At 42.7% G+C, this 22,687-nt stretch overlaps 1 protein-coding gene across 6 annotated transcripts in view; it reads left to right on the top strand.

Moving 5' to 3' along the window:
• Positions 1 to 22,687, top strand: part of cnot1 (CCR4-NOT transcription complex, subunit 1) — a 32,555-nt gene that overhangs the window by 7,434 nt on the left and 2,434 nt on the right. For 2 of the 6 annotated variants that reach the window (XM_084060559.1, XM_084060560.1), the window contains exons 9-45: positions 396 to 522; positions 658 to 768; positions 1,188 to 1,358; positions 1,464 to 1,591; positions 1,711 to 1,951; positions 2,306 to 2,425; positions 3,767 to 3,889; positions 4,095 to 4,246; positions 5,021 to 5,171; positions 5,627 to 5,840; positions 6,226 to 6,363; positions 6,905 to 7,029; positions 7,954 to 8,240; positions 8,322 to 8,399; positions 8,671 to 8,926; positions 9,623 to 9,763; positions 10,261 to 10,440; positions 10,603 to 10,719; positions 11,182 to 11,292; positions 11,521 to 11,598; positions 11,759 to 11,939; positions 13,231 to 13,388; positions 14,122 to 14,418; positions 14,764 to 14,904; positions 15,266 to 15,370; positions 15,663 to 15,782; positions 16,013 to 16,207; positions 16,582 to 16,724; positions 18,281 to 18,389; positions 18,814 to 18,983; positions 19,265 to 19,496; positions 19,611 to 19,859; positions 20,315 to 20,478; positions 20,685 to 20,802; positions 21,382 to 21,483; positions 21,774 to 21,947; positions 22,267 to 22,416. In XM_084060559.1, coding sequence (XP_083916685.1) covers positions 396 to 522; positions 658 to 768; positions 1,188 to 1,358; positions 1,464 to 1,591; positions 1,711 to 1,951; positions 2,306 to 2,425; positions 3,767 to 3,889; positions 4,095 to 4,246; positions 5,021 to 5,171; positions 5,627 to 5,840; positions 6,226 to 6,363; positions 6,905 to 7,029; positions 7,954 to 8,240; positions 8,322 to 8,399; positions 8,671 to 8,926; positions 9,623 to 9,763; positions 10,261 to 10,440; positions 10,603 to 10,719; positions 11,182 to 11,292; positions 11,521 to 11,598; positions 11,759 to 11,939; positions 13,231 to 13,388; positions 14,122 to 14,418; positions 14,764 to 14,904; positions 15,266 to 15,370; positions 15,663 to 15,782; positions 16,013 to 16,207; positions 16,582 to 16,724; positions 18,281 to 18,389; positions 18,814 to 18,983; positions 19,265 to 19,496; positions 19,611 to 19,859; positions 20,315 to 20,478; positions 20,685 to 20,802; positions 21,382 to 21,483; positions 21,774 to 21,947; positions 22,267 to 22,416 — 5,857 coding nt within the window. Of the gene's footprint in view, positions 1 to 395; positions 523 to 657; positions 769 to 1,187; positions 1,359 to 1,463; positions 1,592 to 1,710; positions 1,952 to 2,305; positions 2,426 to 3,766; positions 3,890 to 4,094; positions 4,247 to 5,020; positions 5,172 to 5,626; positions 5,841 to 6,225; positions 6,364 to 6,904; positions 7,030 to 7,953; positions 8,241 to 8,321; positions 8,401 to 8,670; positions 8,927 to 9,622; positions 9,764 to 10,260; positions 10,441 to 10,602; positions 10,720 to 11,181; positions 11,293 to 11,520; positions 11,599 to 11,758; positions 11,940 to 13,230; positions 13,389 to 14,121; positions 14,419 to 14,763; positions 14,905 to 15,265; positions 15,371 to 15,662; positions 15,783 to 16,012; positions 16,208 to 16,581; positions 16,725 to 18,280; positions 18,390 to 18,813; positions 18,984 to 19,264; positions 19,497 to 19,610; positions 19,860 to 20,314; positions 20,479 to 20,684; positions 20,803 to 21,381; positions 21,484 to 21,773; positions 21,948 to 22,266; positions 22,417 to 22,687 lie in introns of all 6 variants that reach the window. The other 4 variants (XM_084060561.1, XM_084060563.1, XM_084060562.1 and 1 more) reach the window with 4 other exon arrangements.

The raw sequence follows: 22,687 nt of genomic DNA on the forward strand, positions 1-22,687 counted from the left end.
GTTTACAAATGTATTGGTTTATTGAAATCAATATTTGTGCTATGCCAAATCTACATGCTAAATACTAAAACCATGGATGAACAATTAGTCTACAACTATGCAGTGTCGAATAGTGGTTTTGATAGTCACGTGGATTAAAGTTCTCAGTCGCTACTTAAAGTTCTCAGTCTGTGATTTCTTCACCTGGTTGGCATTACTAAATCATCATTTTACATACTGTGTTAATTGTTTAGGAAACGGCACTAGTGTGGGGGGCTCCTTTCACAGTGTTTCACAAATCACATCATAGGACTTCGGCATGCAATTTTTTTCAGTCAAGATTTTACGCATTTGGCTTTTGTTCTAATGTGTCGAATGCCAAATTCTAACAGAGCTGTGTTGTACTGTCTTCCTAGTCTTGATGAGTGCCGAAACATAATCCTTCAGTATGGGGTGAGAGAGGTGACGGCCAGCCAGGTGGCCAGGGTTCTGGGCATGATGGCTCGCACACACTCTGGACTGGCTGATGGCATCCCACTACAGGTGAGCTGCTAACACTCCAGTGAATTATTAACCTTGGCGTCCCTATTTTGATGGGGATGCCTGGCTATCATTAACATGAGTTAAATTGTGGCAAATTGAATGCGTTTAAAATGTTCTGTCCATATTCTCCCACAGTCCATCTCTGCTCCAGGAAGTGGTATCTGGAGTGATGGGAAGGACAAGAATGATGGCTCGCAGGCACACACCTGGAACGTTGAAGTTCTCATTGATGTGGTTAAAGAAGTGGTAAGTTGATGGTTTCATTTTAGAATTGTATGCACTTGTAGGGCTTTCCACAAGGATATGGAGTTGGCAGCCAGCGGGAAAAAGTAGCCAGCCAAGAGTAAAATGCCCAAATCTGGTTACCTATGGCACAATATAAAGCCACCATTCCATTATATACAATACACTGATCTTCAAGTATTGCATATTGTAACACTTATATAAATTAGTTAGTTGACTGGGGTCCTCCAAGGCTCTAGGGGCCCTATCTTGCCTTTCTAAAGGCATTTCTTTACTATTTTGAAAAACATTTTAAAATGGTTCAAATAGCCGATCTACAAGCCCAGTACAAATGTCGTTAAATTTGTTAAATGAACATTAACAACGTGTAATATTTCCATCCCTGAATGAAATGGCCCCCTTTCCTTATCTTCTTCCTATAGAACCCCAATCTGAATTTCAAGGAGGTGACATATGAGTTGGACCACCCTGGTTTCATGATCCGGGACAGTAAGGGTCTAAAGATGGTGGTCTGTGGAATCCAGCGGGGGCTGGGCATGGAGGTTTTCCCTGTTGACCTCATTTATCGGCCATGGAAACATGCCGAAGGGCAGGTAAATGAGTCACCGGCACCACCTTTGCATGTATAAAGCCTGGTTTATACTGTCACTCTGAAAATAGGAATTCTACAAGCTCAACAAAATAAACTTTTCTTCCAGCTGTCATTCATCCAGCACTCCCTGATGAGCCCAGAAGTGTTTTGTTTTGCTGACTACCCCTGCCATACAGTGGCCATCGATATACTCAAGGCCCCACCAGAAGATGACAATAGGGAGATTGCCACCTGGTACAGCTCGCATAGACTATAAACACACACACACGCACACACAGCAATATAACATTAGCTGTTAAGACCACTATTCCCTGGAAGCGGAGCATTTGAGCTTCATTTTCCTCCATTCACAGGAAGAGCCTGGACCTGGTGGAGAGCCTGCTGCGACTGTCTGAGGTGGGGCAGTATGAGCAGGTGAAACAGCTGTTCAGCTTTCCCATTAAGCATTGTCCGGACATGCTCGTGCTGGCGCTGCTGCAGATCTCCACCTCCTGGCACACGCTTCGCCATGAGCTCATCTCCACCCTCATGCCCATCTTCCTGGGCAACCACCCCAACTCTGCCATCATCCTGCACTACGCCTGGCATGGACAGGTGAGTGGTACTGTTAACAGCTGACCGATTCTATGGATTAACCACTTAAACCCTCTATTCTTAGTAAACTAATACTTAATTGATGCTCGTCCGCTCTGTGCTTGGTCTGTCCGATCTATAAGCTCACAACGCGTCGCAACTGCTACTTTTTACGAATGTTACCCCCAGAATAGGGAGACTAGAGTTCAAGTGGTTAATGCTACTGTTGCTTTTAGAGCTATCTTTACTATAGTTGAGTGTATGTGTGCACACGCTTTACAGGGTTTGAGGCCACAGGTTTCTGACCTGGGCTTTCAGCTTAGGCATGTTTTTTGTGTTGCCTCTGTCTCTAAAACTTAGTGGTTGTTTTTCTAGGGCCAGTCCCCATCCATTCGCCAGCTAATCATGCACTCAATGGCTGAGTGGTACATGAGAGGCGAGCAGTACGACCAGGCCAAGCTGTCTCGTATCTTGGATGTGGCCCAGGACTTGAAGGTATGTACAAAGGTACCAAATAATCATCATAACAATGCAGGAGATCAGTATGTTTTACCTCCAAAACAAGAGGAAAAACTAAAGTTTTATGGGAGGGGGTTCAGTAATTTGGTGAAATGTGCTGTTTTGGATCTAATATAGGTCATGTAAGTGACTTGTGTTGATCCCATTACAAAATAAATGTTGTTTCGTTTGGAGCTTATGAGCGTACTGATAGAGTGACGAGTGTGAATCTACTGTCGGCATGCATCTGAAGATGTGGAGCCATTTAATTCCGTCCAGACCCAGAGACAGTCTGTGACCTTTTAGGAACATTGTTAACTATCTTGCTAACTACACTAATGTAGAATCAAGGCTCCTGCATCCTGTGTTCAAAATAAAATGCAAATACAATAAAAAAAATTGGTCCATAGACCAGATCTATACCAGGTCCGTATCTTCAAATAACCCGATGAAGGTCTACAGACCGAGACATTGTGATTCCCATTCAACATTTTATTAGAATTTGAAGACTGCGAGAGTCTTGCTTCTACATTGCCCGGCCCTTGATCTTCTCCGACACACCTGTTGTAGTTTGTCTGTAGGTGTTCAAGAGTTTTACTCGTGTAAGATACAGTAATGTTACCATTTTGTTAAGTTGGCAGATAGATAACTTAAAGCTGTTGGCAAACGGCAAGATAATTTACAAAATACACACTCACTCAGAGTAACAGATGGTAACATTAGCTAGCTCATGTTACAACATTGTTACATTTCCAACAGTGTGAACTAACTATAAAGTCAGCTAACCTCCAAAAATAATGTTAATAATGTTTACTTTCAGACTGAGTGATTTTAAGAGAAAATTATGTATATAAGTGAAGCGGGTGGAAGCAGGGATCAAGTGGAGATGGAGCTGGTTGTGGCTGAAATTGGAGGTCAAAATTGAGGTTAAAGGACAAGAGCATACAGTATGTATCGGATCAGATTCAGTTGATCCATTCTAACAGTGACACCGTTTAAATTGTTTGTAAGAAAACAGTTGGTAATAGAACAGCTCAATCGACCACACAAACCGGTCACAAACATACTGTTTGTGGGGTCGAGATGCACGACTTGAGCGTTCCAAAGGGACTGCAGTGCCTAAGGCCTGCTCTCCTCTCGCATGCGTGTTTATAGCAGCTGCAACTGGCTGCGAGTGATGGGTGCGTTGCTGAAGCAACTGTGCAAAGCACATAGTTATAAATTAGTTTATGTAATTGTGATATAAAACAAATTATTTGGGTTAATCCTGAAACTCTGGCGGGCAACTTGAATAATGGCAGCTTTAGTCTAAGTCATTGTTCTTTGTTTGTTCTCCAGTCCCTATCCATGCTGCTGAATGGTACTCCTTTTGCCTTTGTTATTGACCTTGCTGCACTTGCCTCTCGCCGTGAATACCTCAAACTTGACAAATGGCTGACTGACAAAATTAGAGAGCATGGGGTGAGTCTTTGACTATACGACAATAGTTTCTTTCCAGTAGTATTCTGAAAATATCAGTGATAGTTCTAGGGCTTATTTCTGTGTGCTATGGCGTTCTCAAGTATATTTTTTAAATACATTTTGTGCATATTATGTTCATTACATTTTTGGAGTTCCATGAGAGAATCTTGTGTTTGCGTGTCAATGTGCAACATTTTTGTTCCAGGAGCCCTTTATCCAAGCCTGTGTGACGTTCCTAAAGAGGCGTTGCCCATCCATCATGGGGGGCCTGGCCCCAGACAAGGACCAGCCTAAAAGCGCCCAGTTGCCCCCTGAGACGTTGGCCACAATGCTGGCCTGCTTGCAGTCTTGTGCAGGGTAAGAAACTATCTAGTTGACACAGTTGTTTTGTTATTGTTGTTGGTTTTACTTGTAGCTGTTAATTGAGTATAGAATATTATGGTCTCACTAAAAGTAAGTAATGAGACAAACACTCAGTCTTGACACAAACAGTATCTATTTAAAGGTAGGGTAAGTGATATTTTTGGGTTAAAACAAAAAGTATTTTGTTAAAAGGTTAAAGCACTATATTCTGATAGTAATCATTGACATTGATTGTTTGTTCAGTAACAGGAGTCTCCCCGTCTCTCCAGCTCTTTAAATACATTTTCCGGTAGTTGTCAAAATCTCAGCCAATCAGGAGAAAATACCCATTTTTAAGTTTCATTTTTATACTGTTCCAGTTCCAATTTTGCCTTCTCATTTCTTAGTGTCATCACTTCCAATTTCACTTGTTTAATCTATATCCTGATGAGTTCTCTATCCTGATTGGATAAAAAAAAATGCATTTTCTGTTTTATAAAGAGCTGGAGAGACAAGGAGACTCCTTTTACCGAACAAAAACACTCTATAGCAATGAGTACTATCAGAATATAGAGATATTTAACACTTATTTTAACCAAAGAAAATCACTTACCCTACCTTTTAATAGGCCAAGATTTCTCTGTCAGTGCATGATGTCCCATAGTTTATTTCAACAGTCACAAAATCTAGGATGTCCGGGCAGACATAGTGGACCCTTGCGGCTACGCAGTCGCAGAAAGTATAATTTGGCCATAACTGAGACTGCTGGTTTGACGGATTTTTTTCCAGGAGCGTTTCCCAAGAGTTGTCAGAGACCATCCTGACAATGGTTGCCAACTGCAGCAATGTAATGAACAAAGCCAGACAGCCACCACCAGGGGTGATGCCAAAGGGTCGCGCTCCCAGTACCAGCAGCCTCGACGCCATCTCTCCTGTACAGGTATCATTGTTTATTTCACCTTCTGGGTGGAGGGTACCGTCTGGCTGCTGCATACGTATCACAGGGTTGTTTCCTGGCTTGCCCCCAAATATAAAACCTGGATTGTTCCTGACCCCAAAGCATTGTGCGAAATATGCGCCAAAGCAATTGACATCGCCAGCATAGGAGAGTCATCATTGGTCAGCAATTTGCAGGGCATACGATATGCAAGTCTTGCTGCCAGTTATTTTAGATTACCACTAGTCATGAAAAGATAGAACCAAACTAAACACTTAATTTAGAGATACAAAAATTAGAGGTACACACACACACACACACACACACACACACACACACACACACACACACACACACTATTTGAACGTTTATTTTAAATAATACCAAAGGAATGGCTTTGGACATACACGGTTTCCATCCGACAGCACCGATTTGTTTTCTCTTTCTCTTTCCGGCAGATGGACCCTCTGTCAGCAATGGGTTCTCTGAACCTGGGTGGCACAGCCACCTCTCATACCCAGAGCATGCAGGGCTTCCCCTCCTCCTTGAGCTCGGCCTTCAGCAACCCTCAGTCCCCTGCCAAGGCCTTCCCACCACTCTCAAACCCTAACCCCAGCACACCGTTTGGGGGTATTGGCAGCCTTTCATCGCAGCTTCCTGGTATGGACTCTGGTACTTATACTTTTTGATTTTTTTCTACCACAATACACACGTCAGTTTTCAATGTAGAGAAGTGTCCTCTTTTTAGGTTTGTTTCAACCCCAAAAATTAAGGGAACAATCAGACTTTGTTCTAACAACGGCAATAAAGCTTCACAGGTTTTGTGTAACTACATGCTATTGATGAACACAAAACAGGCTTTAAAGTTTTTAAATGGCAAATAGCAATCATTTTCATTTTGCATTTCCTTGTTTTTATCTTTAAAACATAGTCTTGATTTCTCTTACTGATCTTTATTTTGGGCTACTACCCAACACTGAAGTCAAATAGATTATTTCTAAGAAATAAACAATTCTAGTATGAATTGTAAACTTTGAAGATTTTGCTACCATTTCAGGTCCTCTAGGTTCAGGCATCGGCTCTGGTATTGGTTCTGGTCTTGGTTCTGGTCTGGGGATGCCGGCGGTGAGCAGTGACCCATTTGGCACAAGGAAGATGAGCACACCAGGCCTGAACCCTCCCACCTTTCAGCAGAGTAAGATGAAGGCCTGTAAGTGGCGGCAGTGGTGTGACTGAGAGCCCCGCCCTGCGCTGCTCAACACTGTATTTCCTCCAATTATTTCTACATCAATTTCAATCAACTTAGTACCAGGTTTTGACTGACAAATGTTCTAAAAAAAGACAGGTTTTCTGTCACTGACGACCTCTTGACATCGATGAGGCTATTCGTGTTAACTTAAAAAAATGCCTGACATTTTGTACTACCTATAAAGACAACGTATAGCATTTTAATTTGCATTTTTAAATGGATGAGGAAATACAGATCAGTCTTCCATTCTCTGTCTGCTTCTGAGGACAGCCCCACTTGAGTGTCACAAGTGTGCTTTTGCCATCAAAAAAAGCTCCGACTTGATCAGTTGGAATTCTTTTGATGTATTCTTTTGATGTATTTTATGTTGCTTTGAGGTTTTACCCATACTTTTTTATGTTTTGCTGTATTTGTTGTACCAATGCTTTATTGGTGTTAAGAATGTTCAAGAGGACTAAGAGGTATTTTTTCCCCCTCCTCTCCTTAGCGGACCTCTCTCAGGTGTGGCCAGAGGCAAACCAGCACTTTAGTAAGGAGATAGATGATGAAGCTAACAGTTATTTTCAACGCATCTACAACCATCCACCACACCCCACCATGTCTGTGGATGAGGTAGGTAGATAATGGCTATATAAGCACACTTTGGTTTATTATGTCTACCATGTTGTTCAAATTCCTTCTTTAAAACCCAGTATATCAAACTGCAGCATTTCAGAATCATTTCCATCTTGGGGGGTGATTACACTTAAGAAATATAGTTAGTTAGTTAAATATAGTTGTTCTGGGGTTTTATTTAGGTGCACCCAAGATATTATATTTTGTACTTTTGGGACGAAGGCGCAGAGTTGCAACGCTCATCAATGTCACTTTCTTGAGCCAATCAAACAAACGGTAGTCCATAGTACTACTTTATCACTTTGTTCTTGTTTTATAGGGGTCTGATGGTCATGGAATATTTATTTTTGTTGATCACCCAATTAATTAACTAAATTGGCATAAACATCTCATCTGGGTGGGGTGGGGTTACCGTGAGTGCACACATGCAGCTTGTTTTACTGATGTCGTCGTGTCGTTGTAAACACAACGACGCAAACGTGTTGGCAGCCTCTGCATTTACATCAGGGCTGATGATGGAAATAGTCGCATTGTTCGACTCGCCAACAAAACGTTAAAGTAGCCATTTGTTCATGTTTTTCTTTGGTCGTCAATTGATGCCTGCATGCCTGCTAGTGATGCTTCTTGTTGTCACCCCCTTAATTTCTATGTGAAGCAAACTGTTCCCCTGGTTAACATTCCTTTTATATTTTTGGGGCTTTTCTGCCTTATTTGGATAGTAGAGTGACAGGAAACAGAAAGAGACGGGGAGTGACACGCAGTAAAAGTCTTCGGGTTCGGGAATCAAACCTGCGACTCGCTGTCAGGCTGCATTAGAGCCTTTATGTGTTATGCGCCTTAACCACTAGGCCATCAGCGCCCTTGGTTAACTTTTCTGACCCCGGCTTCTCTTTTTCCCTCTTCACACCCTTTTCTCACAAGGTGCTTGAGATGCTGCAGAGGTTTAAGGACTCGACCATCAAACGAGAGCGGGAGGTGTTCAACTGCATGCTGCGCAACCTGTTTGAAGAGTACCGCTTCTTCCCTCAGTATCCGGATAAGGAGCTTCACATCACCGCCTGCCTGTTTGGAGGCATCATTGAGAAGGGCCTGGTCACTTACATGGCCCTAGGGCTGGCCCTCCGATATGTCCTTGAAGCCTTACGAAAACCTTTCGGATCCAAAATGTATTATTTTGGCATTGCTGCTCTAGATAGATTTAAAAACAGGTATGGGACTGAAGAAAAATGATCATTTAGTTTTGTCGTATGCGGGAAGGCAGGCTGTTTGATGTTTCCTTTCCCCTTCAGGCTAAAGGACTATCCCCAGTACTGTCAACACTTGGCCTCGATCGGTCACTTCTTGCAATTTCCCCATCATTTACAAGAGGTAAACAGGTTTCCTTAATCTATGTCCACTACATTCCCAGTTTTTCTTTCTGCACCTGTCAAAAAAATCTATAAGTTCACAATGTGTTGCAATGTGTTGTTGAAAAAATTATAATAATCTTGAAAAATCATGAAAGTTAATTTGTCCCAGATAGGCACGCCAGCGTTAATGTGGTTATTGTCAACCCTAAGCTCTGTCCTAGCCTTGGCATGGAGCAGGGAATCCTACTCCTAGATAAATAAATCTCTCGCTCTGCAATTCCCATATCCTGTGCGTGCAGTATATCGAGTATGGCCAGCAGTCACGGGACCCGCCGGTGAAGATGCAGGGATCCATCACCACCCCTGGCAGCCTGGCTCTGGCCCAAGTCCAATCCCAGGGCCAGTCTCAGCAGCCCGGTGTGCCCAAGGCCCCGCAGCAAGGTCCCCCCAGTACCCTAGTCACTACCACTACTACGGCCACCACCGCTGTCAAGACCACCACCATCACTAGACCCACACCCAGCACCTTCAAGAAAGATGTGCCAGTAAGTGTGGCTATAACCACCAGCATAGATCCTGTTGTCACTTTTGCCAATGTGATTAATATGATGATCAATTCTTTGTCCGTCCTGGCTATTCCCCATGGTCGGGTTGTAAAATCCTGAGTGTGAATTTTACTCTGAGAGTGTACAAATGTAACGCATGCTACATTTATGCACTCTTACAAATTGATAAATGAATACTGAGGAGTTTACTGTATACAATTTATGCATTTAGAAGACACTTTTATCGAGAGTGACTTACAACTAGTCGAACGGCAGGGTAAATGGGTCACATAAATAGTGAAAGTGCTTCAAAGAAACTAGGTAACCATCAGGTATTCAGAGTAACATCAAAGCTAACATCTGAAGAATATGCTTGCCATCTAAATAACATACTTGGGATCTGTGGACAACATAGTATATATCTGTATAAACAACATCGCACAATTAACCAACATACATCTGCATAGCATAACTAGCAGTGATGAAATTAAATAACGAGTGCTAGGTGGTGAGTTTTGAGAAAGATTGACCTAAATGCTGTTTTATCCTGCCCAGGATTTTGAGACACCATCACCATAATTTCAACCCTATGCGTGGGCACTTAAAATAGAACCTTGTCTCCAAGTCACCTGTTGAAATTGTATTTGCTACTGCAGCAGCAGGTAGAGAAACAATTGTCTTGTGCTTGCCTTGCAGCCCTCTATCAACACGACCAACATTGACACCCTGCTAGTGGCCACAGACCAGAATGAAAGGATTGTGGAGCCTCCAGAGAATGTCCAGGAGAAGATCGCCTTCATCTTCAACAATCTCTCTCAGTCCAACATGACACAGAAGGTAAAGGATGGATTGAGAGGACTTTTGTTGCTGCTTTCAACTTTTCGATCTCAGTGGATCTTCATATGGGAAATTCCTGATGAAGATTGGCTGAGATCGAAACGTTGAAAACAGCTTTTTAAAGAAATTTGGAGCTGAGTATCAGTGTCTGGATTTGACTGGATTTACTCTTGATCTGTCATTTATCTAGCACCTGGACTGGACTATATTGCATGTGCATGCATCTCTTTTGTAGTCTAATCTCCCTCAGCAGCATACAGTAATCTGTTGGTTAAAATACGTTTTAAAATAGGGCTGGGCAATTAACAAAAATATATAGCAAATATATGTAGAATCAATAACCGACTTATAACTGCTAAAGGTCTGCTGTTTTGAGAGCTTGTAGACCTGATATTTTCACTATTAAAAAAGAATCGTTCATTAATTGTAATCGAGGCAAAATTAGAAATAATCGTGATATTGATTTGAGTCCCATTAAATAAACTCTATTTTTCCAGGTTGAAGAACTAAAGGAAACGGTGAAGGATGAATTCATGCCCTGGGTGTCTCAGTACCTGGTGATGAAGCGCGTCAGCATTGAGCCTAACTTTCACAGTCTCTACTCCAACTTCCTGGATACACTCAAGAACCCAGAGTTTGTCAAAATGGTCCTTGCCGAGACCTACAGGAACATCAAGGTAAAACATTGCTGTCTTAATTTAGAAAAGACTTCCAGGGGGGTTTTACATGCTGGGTGGAAAGATTGTGAATGAAAAGAAAGCTGTCCTTTTGAAAGACTCCCATCCTAAATAAACGCCTTTCTTCTCTGTTTTCTCCTTTGCCTAATTTCTTTGCTTTAGGTTTTATTGACCTCAGACAAGGCAGCTGCCAATTTCTCTGATCGCTCCCTGCTGAAAAACCTGGGCCACTGGCTGGGCATGATCACGCTGGCCAAAAACAAGCCCATCCTGTACACGGTAAGCAGCTTCAGTACCTGCATACAGACTAGGGCTACGCAATTAACCGAAAATGTATCAAAACCGATATTTAGAACCGATAAACGAGAATTAAGGTTTCTTTTTAATATAATTAATTATTCCTTGTATATCAACAAATTGACATGAAAAAATTAGATTTTTTTTTATGATGGACTCAGTCGATTGAACCTCCTAACTCTGTAATATACTTTGTTGTACAGTGGTGGTGTAAAATGGCAGTGCTTGTAGATCTGTTATTTCCACTATTTAAATCGAGGCAAAAGTTTGAAATAATCGTGAAATTGATTTGGAGTCTTATCGGCCAGCCCTAATACAGACTACTTATTATTTATTTTGTGTGTGTGCGCACATAAATGATCGTTCAGGGCGCTTTCACCTAGTTTCCACACTAACTTTCCATTATTCTGTTGACCTTCCCAAACCCTTATCCCTTCCTTCCAGGACCTGGAAGTAAAGTCTCTCCTGCTGGAGGCCTACGTGAAAGGCCAACAGGAGCTGCTGTATGTGGTTCCTTTTGTGGCCAAAGTCCTGGAGTCCAGTCTGCGTAGCATGGTGAATATCAAATCTAAGTTATGGGACATGGAGTATACTACTCTATGTCCATTCTTTCTTTTTTTTAAGGACCCTAATGGCAGGCAAAGCATGAGCTTGCATAGTTTTGATTTAAAACTAAATCCCAATACACGTTATCTTATATAGTTTCTTACAGTATTTTGGAATAGTCACTTATTACAATTGTCAATGTACTGTTATTGAATTTCTTTCTGCCCTGCGTTGTAGATCTTCAGGCCCCAGAACCCCTGGACCATGGCCATCATGAATGTTCTTGCTGAGTTGCATCAGGAGCATGACCTCAAGGTAAGGAAGTGGTCATCATCATCTGCAGCGTTTCTGCTGCTCTATGGTCACTACTGAAATATATTATATTCTGTTAGTATCTAAACATATAATATTAGGCCTAATATTTAGGTGTCTTTTACGCCCTACTGATTAACCTTGTTTGTCTGATTTCCTGTAGTTGAACTTGAAGTTTGAAATTGAAGTTCTATGTAAGAACCTCTCTCTGGACATCAATGATCTCAAACCTGGCACCCTGCTGAAGGACAAGGACAAACTGAAGACCCTGGAGGAGCAGCTGTCTGCACCAAAGAAAGAGGTGATGAAGCCTCCAGAAGAGATGCTTCCCATAGTTACCACAGGTGGGTGCTTGAGTGTATGCCTTGTTCACCTTGTGTCCCTAATGGCCTTTGCGTTGTACCCGAGTTTCTTTACAGCGTTTACCCCAGAATTGCTCTTAGCAGTGTGGTTGTGGTGCCTGAATAAGCATAGTTGTTTTAGGGTTGGATGGTTTACAGCTTTTGAGGGTTGGATGGTATTCACAAATTAACCCCCCAAATTAGTTAATCCCAGATGTTAAAGAGGAGGGGGGGGATGTAGACACTATTCCATGTGTCCTAAATCATAACTCCTGGCATAAAATGTAGGCTATATATACTAAATTAATGAACAGCATTACAACATACATTGTTCTTGCGACCGGTCGTGTCTGTCTGCCACTAATCTCCCAAACTACTAGGCCAATCAGCATCATATTTCCTGTGCAGCAGACAAAAGACCTCAATTCTCCTATATTTTTTCGATTCCGTCAACAGCTATTTAATTTGAAGAATTTCATATTGGCAGAACAATTGTTCCTCTAGGCTATGGGATAAGCATCTCGCCACACTATAAACCGGAACTAGGCGGTTACAGCAGGCCATGGCTTAAGTGTCCCTCCAGGCTATGGCCTGGAACTAGCCAATCGCACAAATGCATGATGTGATGGTGGTGTTGCTGCAGGAACACAAACGTACCCCCCATGAAATCATTACAGCAACTGACTGAAATGTGAATATACCTCATAGCCATGACCCTTTTCCTCCTCTGGAAACACTCCCTGAACCTCGCTAATATTGACACACTGTTGTCGTAATGTATTAACTTATGGGGTTATCGAGGAGGCTGGAAATTCAGCTGTGGTTGTACATGTCTCTGGAAATCCTGCTTTATGCTGTGATCTGTTATGTTCTAAAAAGTCCATATAAGTCTTGCTAATTTGCTTTTTTATTATTACCTCTGCCAAGGAGGTTATGTTTTTGCGCTGTATGTTTGTCTGCCTGTGACCAACATGTTGAAAAGGAGTTCATGACATTTGCAGTGAACATTCAAGCTTCCAAGACGAACAAACCTATAGATCTTTCAGGTTGTCTTCTTGCACCACCATCAGTCCAAACTTTAAAATGAAAAAACGATTTTTGTCTTTTTTGTCAAAGGTCTACACTGTACCGAGTGCATTCTTGTTTGAACTAAGGAATTTGATTGGTTTAGAATTTGCATCTGTACTGCAAGCATGTGTGTCCATGCTTTCTGCTTGCTTTCTTGCTTTGCTTATCCAGCCTCTCAGGCTTCCCCTTCATGGATTTTAACCATAAAGCGTTTTGTAACCAACAGGAGAATTTCTTCCATTTGCAGTTGCCCCATCCACCCCTGTTGCCACCACCACCACTGGGCCCACAACCACTGGGCCCCCCACCCCACAGTTTAGTTACCATGACATCAATGTGTACGCCCTGGCAGGCCTGGCCCCACACATCAATATCAACGTAAATGTAAGTACGCAGGTCATCGGAAAGTTGGTTTCACATAGGACTGTAAAGTGATGCTGTCACAGGGTTTAGAGGACAGCCTGCAGCTGAAGTCCTGGTCCACTCATATCAAATGCCGCAGCCTCTAAGTCTTGGACAAGCTTGATTGAAAGATGTTCAAAACCCACTGGATGGGTGAATAGAGATCTGATTGTAGTCTTGTCTCCCCTCTTTCCCCTTTCTGTCCTCTTTTCTCTTCCCCCTTTCTGTCCTCTTTTCTCTTACCCCTTTCTGTCCTCTTTTCTCTTTATCATCTCTTCTGCTCTTTATCTTGTCTTCTGGATCTCTTTACCTAACTGCCCCCCCCCCCTGCTCTTTATCTCCTCTTCTGCTCCTTATCTGCTCTTCTGGATCTCTTTTCCGAACTGTTTCCCCCCCCCTGAACTCTTCTTTCCTGTGTCTTATATTGACTTCTACCTCCCTATCGTGCGTGCCTGCATAGGGTATATTCTGTTTGTGTTCTGGTTGCTTACATTTTGCATAAGCACAGGGCGGGATACTGTTACGACAGAATCATTGTGTATTTCTGTCCTGCATAGTGCAGGCTATGTATGCTATTGTTCATTATTGATGGTGTTTTACCATGTATCTTTCAGTACTTACTGTGTCTGTGCTTGACTTTTGTGCTGCCACTGGTGACTGAATTTCCCCCACGGGGTCAATAAAGGTCTATCTGTCCATCTCCACACTCCTCTAGATCCCCCTCCTACAAGCCCACCCTCAGCTGAAGCAGTGTGTACGTCAGTCAGTGGAGAGGGCCGTCCAGGAGCTGGTTCATCCTGTTGTCGATCGTTCCATCAAGATCGCCATGACGACCTGCGAGCAGATCGTCAGGAAGGACTTTGCCCTGGACTCGGAGGAGTCCCGCATGCGCGTGGCCGCCCACCACATGATGAGGAACCTGACCGCCGGCATGGCCATGATCACCTGCCGCGAGCCGCTGCTCATGAGCATCGCCACCAACCTCAAGAACAGCTTTGCTGCTGCTCTTAGGGTGCGTTTGAGACCTGCCAAAGGGTTTATTTTAAGGGCTTCAACTATTGATTATTTTCTTTCGATTTTTTTTTACTTGCTTATTGATTTTCGAATAATCAATAAGCACGTTTAAAACAAAACAATAGTTAAAACAGCTGATCTACAAGCTCACGACTCATCTTTGTGAGCTTGTAGATCAGCTATTTTAACTACTTTTTAAAACCTTTTGCCCACCCCTAGTTATTTCCTTAAAAGGCAATGTTATTCTTCTTGGGCAATCATTGATCTTTGTATGCTTGAAAACGAAGGTCTTTTTAAACATACGTCTTCCATCCCTCTCTCATTCCCCCATTTGATTCCCCAGGCGCCAACGCCCCAACAGAGGGAGATGATGGAGGAGGCTGCAGCCAGGATCGCCCAGGACAACTGTGAGCTAGCTTGCTGCTTCATTCAGAAAACGGCCGTGGAGAAGGCTGGCCCAGAAATGGATAAGAGACTGGCCACGGTGAGACCTGCAGGCTGACTAGTGTAAACTAGTTGTGCTGACAATTGAAGACCCCTTGCATTGTTTGTTAATTTGATTTCATACTAACCCTGCCACTACTGTACTTAAAGTTCACGGCTTTCAGAAATCTGCTGACACGTTATTTTGACCCTGTAATGCTTGAATAACAAAAGAGGTTATTACAAGGGGTAACCCATTTATATCTATCTCTTATCACCCTAAAGTCCTCTTTGACAGTTTACAGAATCCCCGTACCTGTGCCACAGTCAAGTCACTAGTAATCTGTCGTAGCAGTTCTCTGGAAAAAGCATGTTCTCTGTAGATGATATGAGTTTAATGCAGCATTTCTGTCTTCTTCCAGGAGTTTGAGCTAAGGAAGCACGCACGGCAGGAGGGCCGTCGTTACTGTGACCCTGTGGTGTTGACCTATCAGGCTGAACGTATGCCTGAGCAGATCAGACTCAAGGTGGGACCACAGTTACCCACACCATCAGCTTAACGCACCACACTTCTAGCTTCTAATAAACACAGTGACTAATGAGTAAACTACAGCTAACCATCGCTACTAGAGAAACATTCAGTGACTTGTGGGAGGACCTTAGAATATTATATGCTGATCAAGATCTATTGACACCATGATCACCTCATTTAGATGAGGTTAAGAACGGCTTGTTTAACTTGAATGCAGATAAAGATGAGTCCCTGCTACCTCAACTGTTGAATTGACTGTTAAGTACATAACATTTCTGTCTGTGTAGGTGGGAGGAGTGGACCCTAAGCAACTGGCTGTGTATGAGGAGTTTGCCAGAAACGTTCCAGGTTTCCTACCCAGCAATGATCTCTCCCAACCAACTGGGTTCTTGGCTCAGCCCATGAAGGTGGGTTTATATTGGTAGTCTGATAAAATGGCAACATCAGCAACCAATAATTAACAACACACAATTAAATCTTCCATTGGCATGTTGCACCGCAATCAAAGTGGTTATTTGTTAGTACTGACTGAATTTTAAATGGTAGATTTTTACAAAGGATTGACAAATTAATGGAAGTGTGAAATAACATTTGAGGGATACAGTGCCTTATACCATGTCTCCCTTCTGGTTCACAGCAACAAGCATGGGCCACAGATGATGTGGCTCAGATCTATGACAAATGCATGGCAGACTTGGAGCAGCACCTCCATGCTATCCCCCCAGCCCTGGCCATGAACCCCCAGACCCAGGCCCTGCGGACCCTTCTGGAGTCGGTGGCCTTGGCCAGGAACTCCAGGGATGGAATCGCTGCTTTGGGCCTGCTGCAAAAAGTAAGACAAATAGCCTACCCTTGCAATCTCATGTAGATGGATGTACCTTTTAATACCCTCTTACAGGATATTAAAAAAATAATGGAGGCTGTTGTGCAATCTTGGGCCAATCTCCAGGACCACAGCGATTTTGTTCTTTCTCCAACATGGTCTTTCGAATCAAGCTAATTTAAAATATTACATGACAGTGGTGCTTGGCCAAATGGCTTAATGTACATGTTGCAAACATAATTTAAATGCTCAATACAGTATTATGCCTTATTGACGGCAAGAAGACTTGGGTCCAACTACCCAGGCATTACACGAACTGCTTTCAGTCTATTCATAGTAGTCATTTATTTCCTTTCTTCCCGTCATTTTCCTTCATTTCCTAGGCGGTGGAGGGTCTATTGGATGCCACCAGTGGGGCAGATGCTGACCTCCTACTGCGATACAGAGAGTGTCATCTGCTGGTCCTGAAAGCCCTGCAGGATGGACGAGCCTATGGACCACAGTGGTGCAACAAGCAGATCACCAGGTGAGGACCAACAGGCTTTGGCAACTGGTATATTTTGTATAGGAATGCAACTATCGATTTTCTTCGTGAATTTCTATTGATTACTTTCAATTAATCACATTTTTTAATATACAATTTTATAAATCAACTTATCAAAACGAAAAAAATGTTTTCGATTTTTTAATAATTAACTAAATCGATAAGTCTGGGGGCGCCGATAGCCGAGTGGTTAGGGCGCGTACCATATAGGGTCCGATGTCTGACAGTGAGTCCCTGGGTTTGATTCCCCGATTTTCTCTCCCTGTTTCCTGTCTCTATTCCCTGTGGACTATCAATAAAGGCAGAAAAAGCCCCCAACAATATATTTTTTAAATAAAATAAATCGATCAGTCTGATTAACCACTTTATCCCTATTTTATACTTTGTTGTCATGCAAAAATAGCGAAAGTAGCTGAAATACAACCTCACAATGCATTGGTGCGTTGTGAGCTTGTAGATAAGCTTTTTTCCCTATTATTTTTATTAAAGTCGATATCTTGTTTTAATCCATTAGTACAATTAACTGTTGCACCCCTAATTTTGTATATTCTCTTAGTTCTAATGGGTGGAAAGCTTGAGAGCTCCTGCTGTGACAGAGCGTCTACAGAATGTCTAGGACGTGTGTGTGTGTGTGTGTGTCTGACTACTTTTTATTGCTGCTACAATGTATGAGGGACCAACAAAATATTTACTCATGTACATAATAAAGAAACCTTACAAACATTACAAAATAGGAGTCTGGTTTACCTTTCCCAGAGTAAAGCTTCTTTGGTACTAAACCAATATATAAAAAAAAACACAATATCCAAACATGTATGACAGCAGCACTCACCAATTAACTTTAAAAAGAAAAAAAAAGACAGACAGTGCCTTAGTTTCACCAATTTCTTGTTTTGCTGAACTCAAAGTTTGTATCCTGGCTGTAATTGATGACAAGCAGACATGGACTCTCATGTACACAAGATGTAATGATAAAGAAACCTTGAACATACAAAATAGGACACATACCGTATTCAATTTGGCCTACAAATATATAGACTTTGTCAGTGCAATGAATGGAGGAGTTGGATTCACCCATGGGCTGCAATACGTTTCAAACTTCTTTGAGGTGAGGATTTCATACATTTTCTCATCGTCTCCATTGTCAAAAGTGAACGTGTTGAATACACCAAAGCCTCTTCTCCAGTAGTATGCATCGAGTGAAGATGTTATCGTTTGTTTGGGTTCTTTTATAAGAATAACTTGACAACACACTTGGAGAGTAGTTTTGTAGCAGCAGCTTCGGTTTACTGGGAACATTAGAACAGACAGTACTCTCAATTGAACACAGAGTACAATATATCACAGATGAGGAGCCAATAGGTGCCAGCCCACGTATCTATTGTCAGTTGTTTTGTCTTAATTTATTTTTGGGTCAGTTTTTCCAAGGCAGGTTGTGCACTTTCAAAGTTTTACATGACGCATCCAGTCCTCTCAGACGGCACACCACACACCGGTTGAAAAACACTGGTATAAACTGTTAGCATGTCTCTGTCCAGGTGTCTGATCGAGTGTCGTGATGAGTACAAGTACAACGTGGAAGCAGTGGAGCTGCTGATCAGAAACCACCTGGTTAACATGCAGCAGTACGACCTGCACCTGGCACAGGTACACACAGGGAGATGACTCCTGTCACTCATATGTACTAGAGTAGTAATTGTCAAACAGTTGAATTTCAAGGACCTGATATGCATTAGGCCACGGACCCACATAACTCTGAGAGTGTGCAAATGGAACCAAATGGACCCATACGAGTTCATTTGGTTCCATGCCTTCCATTTGTACACTCTCAGAGTTAGTGGGTGTGGGTGTTTTTAAGTTTGGTGTGACCATGTGCAAACATAAACGTATTGACCCACCAAAATCTAACGCACCCATGATTAATTTAGCTGCAGCTGTGTTGCTTACATCTAAGGCCTTATGCAGCCTTCCCAACAGAATAATAACATGTATGGGCAACTTAAAGTCACAGCTCTTGTGTGAACTGTGAAATGTATTTGAACTGAAGGCTAAGCTGTTTTCTCCCTTCCAGTCAATGGAGAATGGGTTACACTACATGGCAGTAGCGTTTGCCATGCAGTTGGTTAAGCTGCTGTTGGTGGATGAGCGCAGTGTCAGCCACATCACTGAGGCTGACCTCTTCCACACCATCGAGACTCTGATGAGGACCAGCGCTCACTCCAGGGCAAATGCTCCAGAAGGGTAAGACACGACTCTAAAGGCCCCTACATCCCAAACTGACTAACTACTACAGACTACGGTCGGGAGAGCAGTTGGGTCAGACAGGTGTTTAAAGAAATCGCTGTCTCCATGCTTTGTGAGCTGGTAGATCGGCCATTTTTTAAAACACTGTCCCCTATTATTTTGTATATATATAATTGATTAGTTAAATTAACTATTGCACTATTATATTGGGCAGACTCCTTTGCTCTCTTGTCTGATCACCTTTTCTCCTGCCATGCGTTTCTCCTCCCTGCTCCCAGTCTTCCACAGCTGATGGACGTTGTTCGTTCCAACTATGAGGCCATGATTGATCGTGCTCATGGTGGACCCAACTTCATGATGCACTCCGGGATCTCCCAGGCGTCGGAGTACGACGACCCTCCTGGCCTTAGGGAGAAAGCAGAGTACCTCCTGAGAGAGTGGGTCAACCTCTACCACTCGGCTGCCGCTGGCAGGGACAGCACCAAGGCCTTCTCTGCCTTTGTAGGACAGGTACAAACACCTGAACTTGCATTACTGTCCGTCGTGTCCGATCTTCTTCAATGAAAATGTCAAAGTGTCATTTTATTTACAGTACATAACTGTGCTTCCTCACCCCATCCCCAGATGCACCAACAAGGCATCCTGAAAACGGATGACCTCATTACACGGTTCTTCCGGCTTTGTACAGAGATGTGTGTGGAGATCAGCTACCGTGCACAGGCCGAGCAGCAGCACAACCCAGCTGCCAGTGCAGCAATCATCAGGGCCAAGTGCTACCACAATCTGGATGCCTTTGTTAGGCTCATTGCCCTGCTGGTGAAACATTCTGGAGAAGCCACCAACACGGTTACTAAGATCAACCTGCTCAACAAGGTAGAACTATACATACATGTGTAAACTAACAATACGATTTTAAACAGGTCTAGGAATGTTAAAACTGCAGACTGGACCCATGTTTGCAATGCAAACCTTTGAAGGAGTTGAAATATGGATAACATCACTTTTGTAAGTTATAAAAAATAAAAGAAATATGTCTGTTATGGAACTTCCTCTTTCACCTCTTCATGGTGGTGAACGTTGAACACTTGCGTCCCTATTCTTGGGTGAACATTCAATAAAAATAACAGCTCTACAAGCTCTTCACAACGCAATTCTTCCTCAGCAATTCTTGCTGAGGAAATTTTGTGTAGAGGAGGAAAATGGGGTTCCTAATGTAGACCTAGTTTAAGTGGTTAAAAAAGGAGATTCACAAAGATCATATGTAGCTGTCTTCTTTTTGGCTATGTACTGTATTTCTGCTTATGTGCATTGTTTGTGTGTGCGTCCAGGTGCTGGGTATTGTAGTAGGGGTATTGATTCAGGACCATGACGTGCGTCAAACAGAGTTCCAGCAGCTGCCATACCATCGCATCTTCATCATGCTACTGCTGGAGCTCAATGCCCCCGAACACGTCCTGGAGACCATCAACTTCCAGACACTCACTGCTTTCTGGTAGGATAACTGAACATCCGACATGGTCTCGCACTGTATTCAAGTATTCACAGATGCTCTGTTGCTCGGTAGTAAAAAATACATAATTTAGTCTGAACCTAAAACATCCATGTCCAAATTCTGAAGAATATCAATCTTGAAATATAAATGTTTCAGAGAGTTTGTCCTTGTTGAACCCATTTTTACTGGATTTCCTGTCCTTGCAGTAACACCTTCCACATCCTGCGGCCCACTAAAGCACCTGGCTTCGTCTATGCTTGGCTGGAGCTCATCTCCCACCGCATCTTCATTGCCAGGATGCTGGCACACACACCACAGCAGAAGGTAAGCAAGGTGCACATCCATATATTTGCAGTCCAATAGTACACGCACATCTGAACAGGAATTGAAATGGGTGCAGGATAAAAAAAAAACTAGTAAAAGAAAAAGGATATCTGCACACTTCTTGGTGCTTCCAAAGTGCAATGTATTTAGTGTAGTAAAGTATTTTAACCTGAGTCTTCGTCAGAATCTGTTTTTAATGTACCTGGCAAAGCATTCAGGTACAAATGTGTTTCATTAGGGAGCAAGAGCAGTGTGTGGATATACTATCTTTTTCTTGCACCTCCATACATTCAGACATTACAAATAGATAATGTGGTTTACCTTTGGTAGTCTGTTCATATTAGAATTCAAATCACATTGCTATTTCCCTGTCATTTAACCACTTAAGCCCTACAGTACATACTTTGTCCTCGTATGACAAATACATATCCGATCTACAAGCTCACAATGAGCAATTTTCAATATTTTGGAAATGTATTTGAATATGCCAAAATGTGTGCGCATATCATTTGACAAATTGTGGATGCCAGTTTAAAAGTTGTTATGCTCCAATTCCATAGTGATGTTTCTCTCTTTCAGGGTTGGCCCATGTACGCTCAGCTGCTCATCGACCTCTTTAAGTACCTGGCACCCTTCCTAAGGAATGTAGAACTCAACAAACCTATGCAAATCCTCTACAAGGTATTCCACTTCCCCCCTTGTTAATTTATTTACCATAGAGAACAGAACATAGCTGTAATGTGAATATTTTTTTAGACCTTTAGTCCTTCTGTCCTCTAGTGAAATACAAATAATGCTATTAAATGTATAGACACTCATCGTTACGCAGCCTAAAATGTAAGAAAAATGACTTTTCTAAAGCTTCATTTATGCTCCATTGCGTGGATGGTGTCACTTGTGACAAGATCCGATCTACAAGCTCAAAACGCTTCATGACACGTTGCTTGACCCACATTGCTTCTACTCCTCAGGGCACCCTACGCGTCCTCCTGGTGCTGCTGCACGACTTCCCAGAGTTCCTGTGTGACTACCATTATGGTTTTTGTGACGTCATCCCGCCCAACTGCATCCAGCTCCGCAACCTCATCCTCAGTGCCTTTCCACGCAACATGAGGCTGCCTGACCCCTTTACGCCCAACCTGAAGGTAGACAAATGCACACGAAAAGGCTCACTATCATCTATCACCTGGGACAAAACACCCTCAAGATATCCGCTTTCTTCCCACTTCAATACCTTGCCCCTGACCCACCATCACTGACAACATGCACACAAACTGTGTTGTGCTTACTCCAGCTGACATTGTTAGTTGTAATGAACAAAATGGATAGCAGCAATCATATCACATACTAGGCAGATATTTACGGTCAACTGTGTTCTATTTGTAAAAAAGAAGTGTATACACTATAGTATATGACATTTGGGTCTGATGTGGTGTTTTTCTGTTGTCCATGTCTGTGCTTCAGGTGGACATGCTGAGTGAGATCAATATCGCTCCTCGTATCCTCACCAACTTCACTGGAGTCATGCCCTCCCAGTTCAAGAAGGATCTGGACTCGTATCTGAAGACACGCTCACCAGTCACCTTCCTCTCTGAGTTGCGCAGCAACCTGCAGGTAAGGGAATGGCAACAGTAATGAGAAAGGTGGGTGCGGATAATTTTGCCTTTGTGCAAGGCACCCAGCCTCTAGAGTTGCACCGGTTGCTAAATGCTTGAGAAAGAAATGTTCCTCAAAACAATGGCATCTGTGTTCTCAAATGGTAAACAAAAAAAATCACTAAATGAATGAATGAATTGAGAACTCTGGATAGTTTGGAGAGCACTCCACATAGCAGGAAAGTGTTCTGCTTAGGACCTTATTTTATGATAGCGTATGCGGGTGCAAT

Source organism: Gymnoscopelus microlampas, assembly GCF_963454915.1.
Source record: "Gymnoscopelus microlampas genome assembly, chromosome: 6".
NCBI lineage: Eukaryota > Metazoa > Chordata > Actinopteri > Myctophiformes > Myctophidae > Gymnoscopelus > Gymnoscopelus microlampas.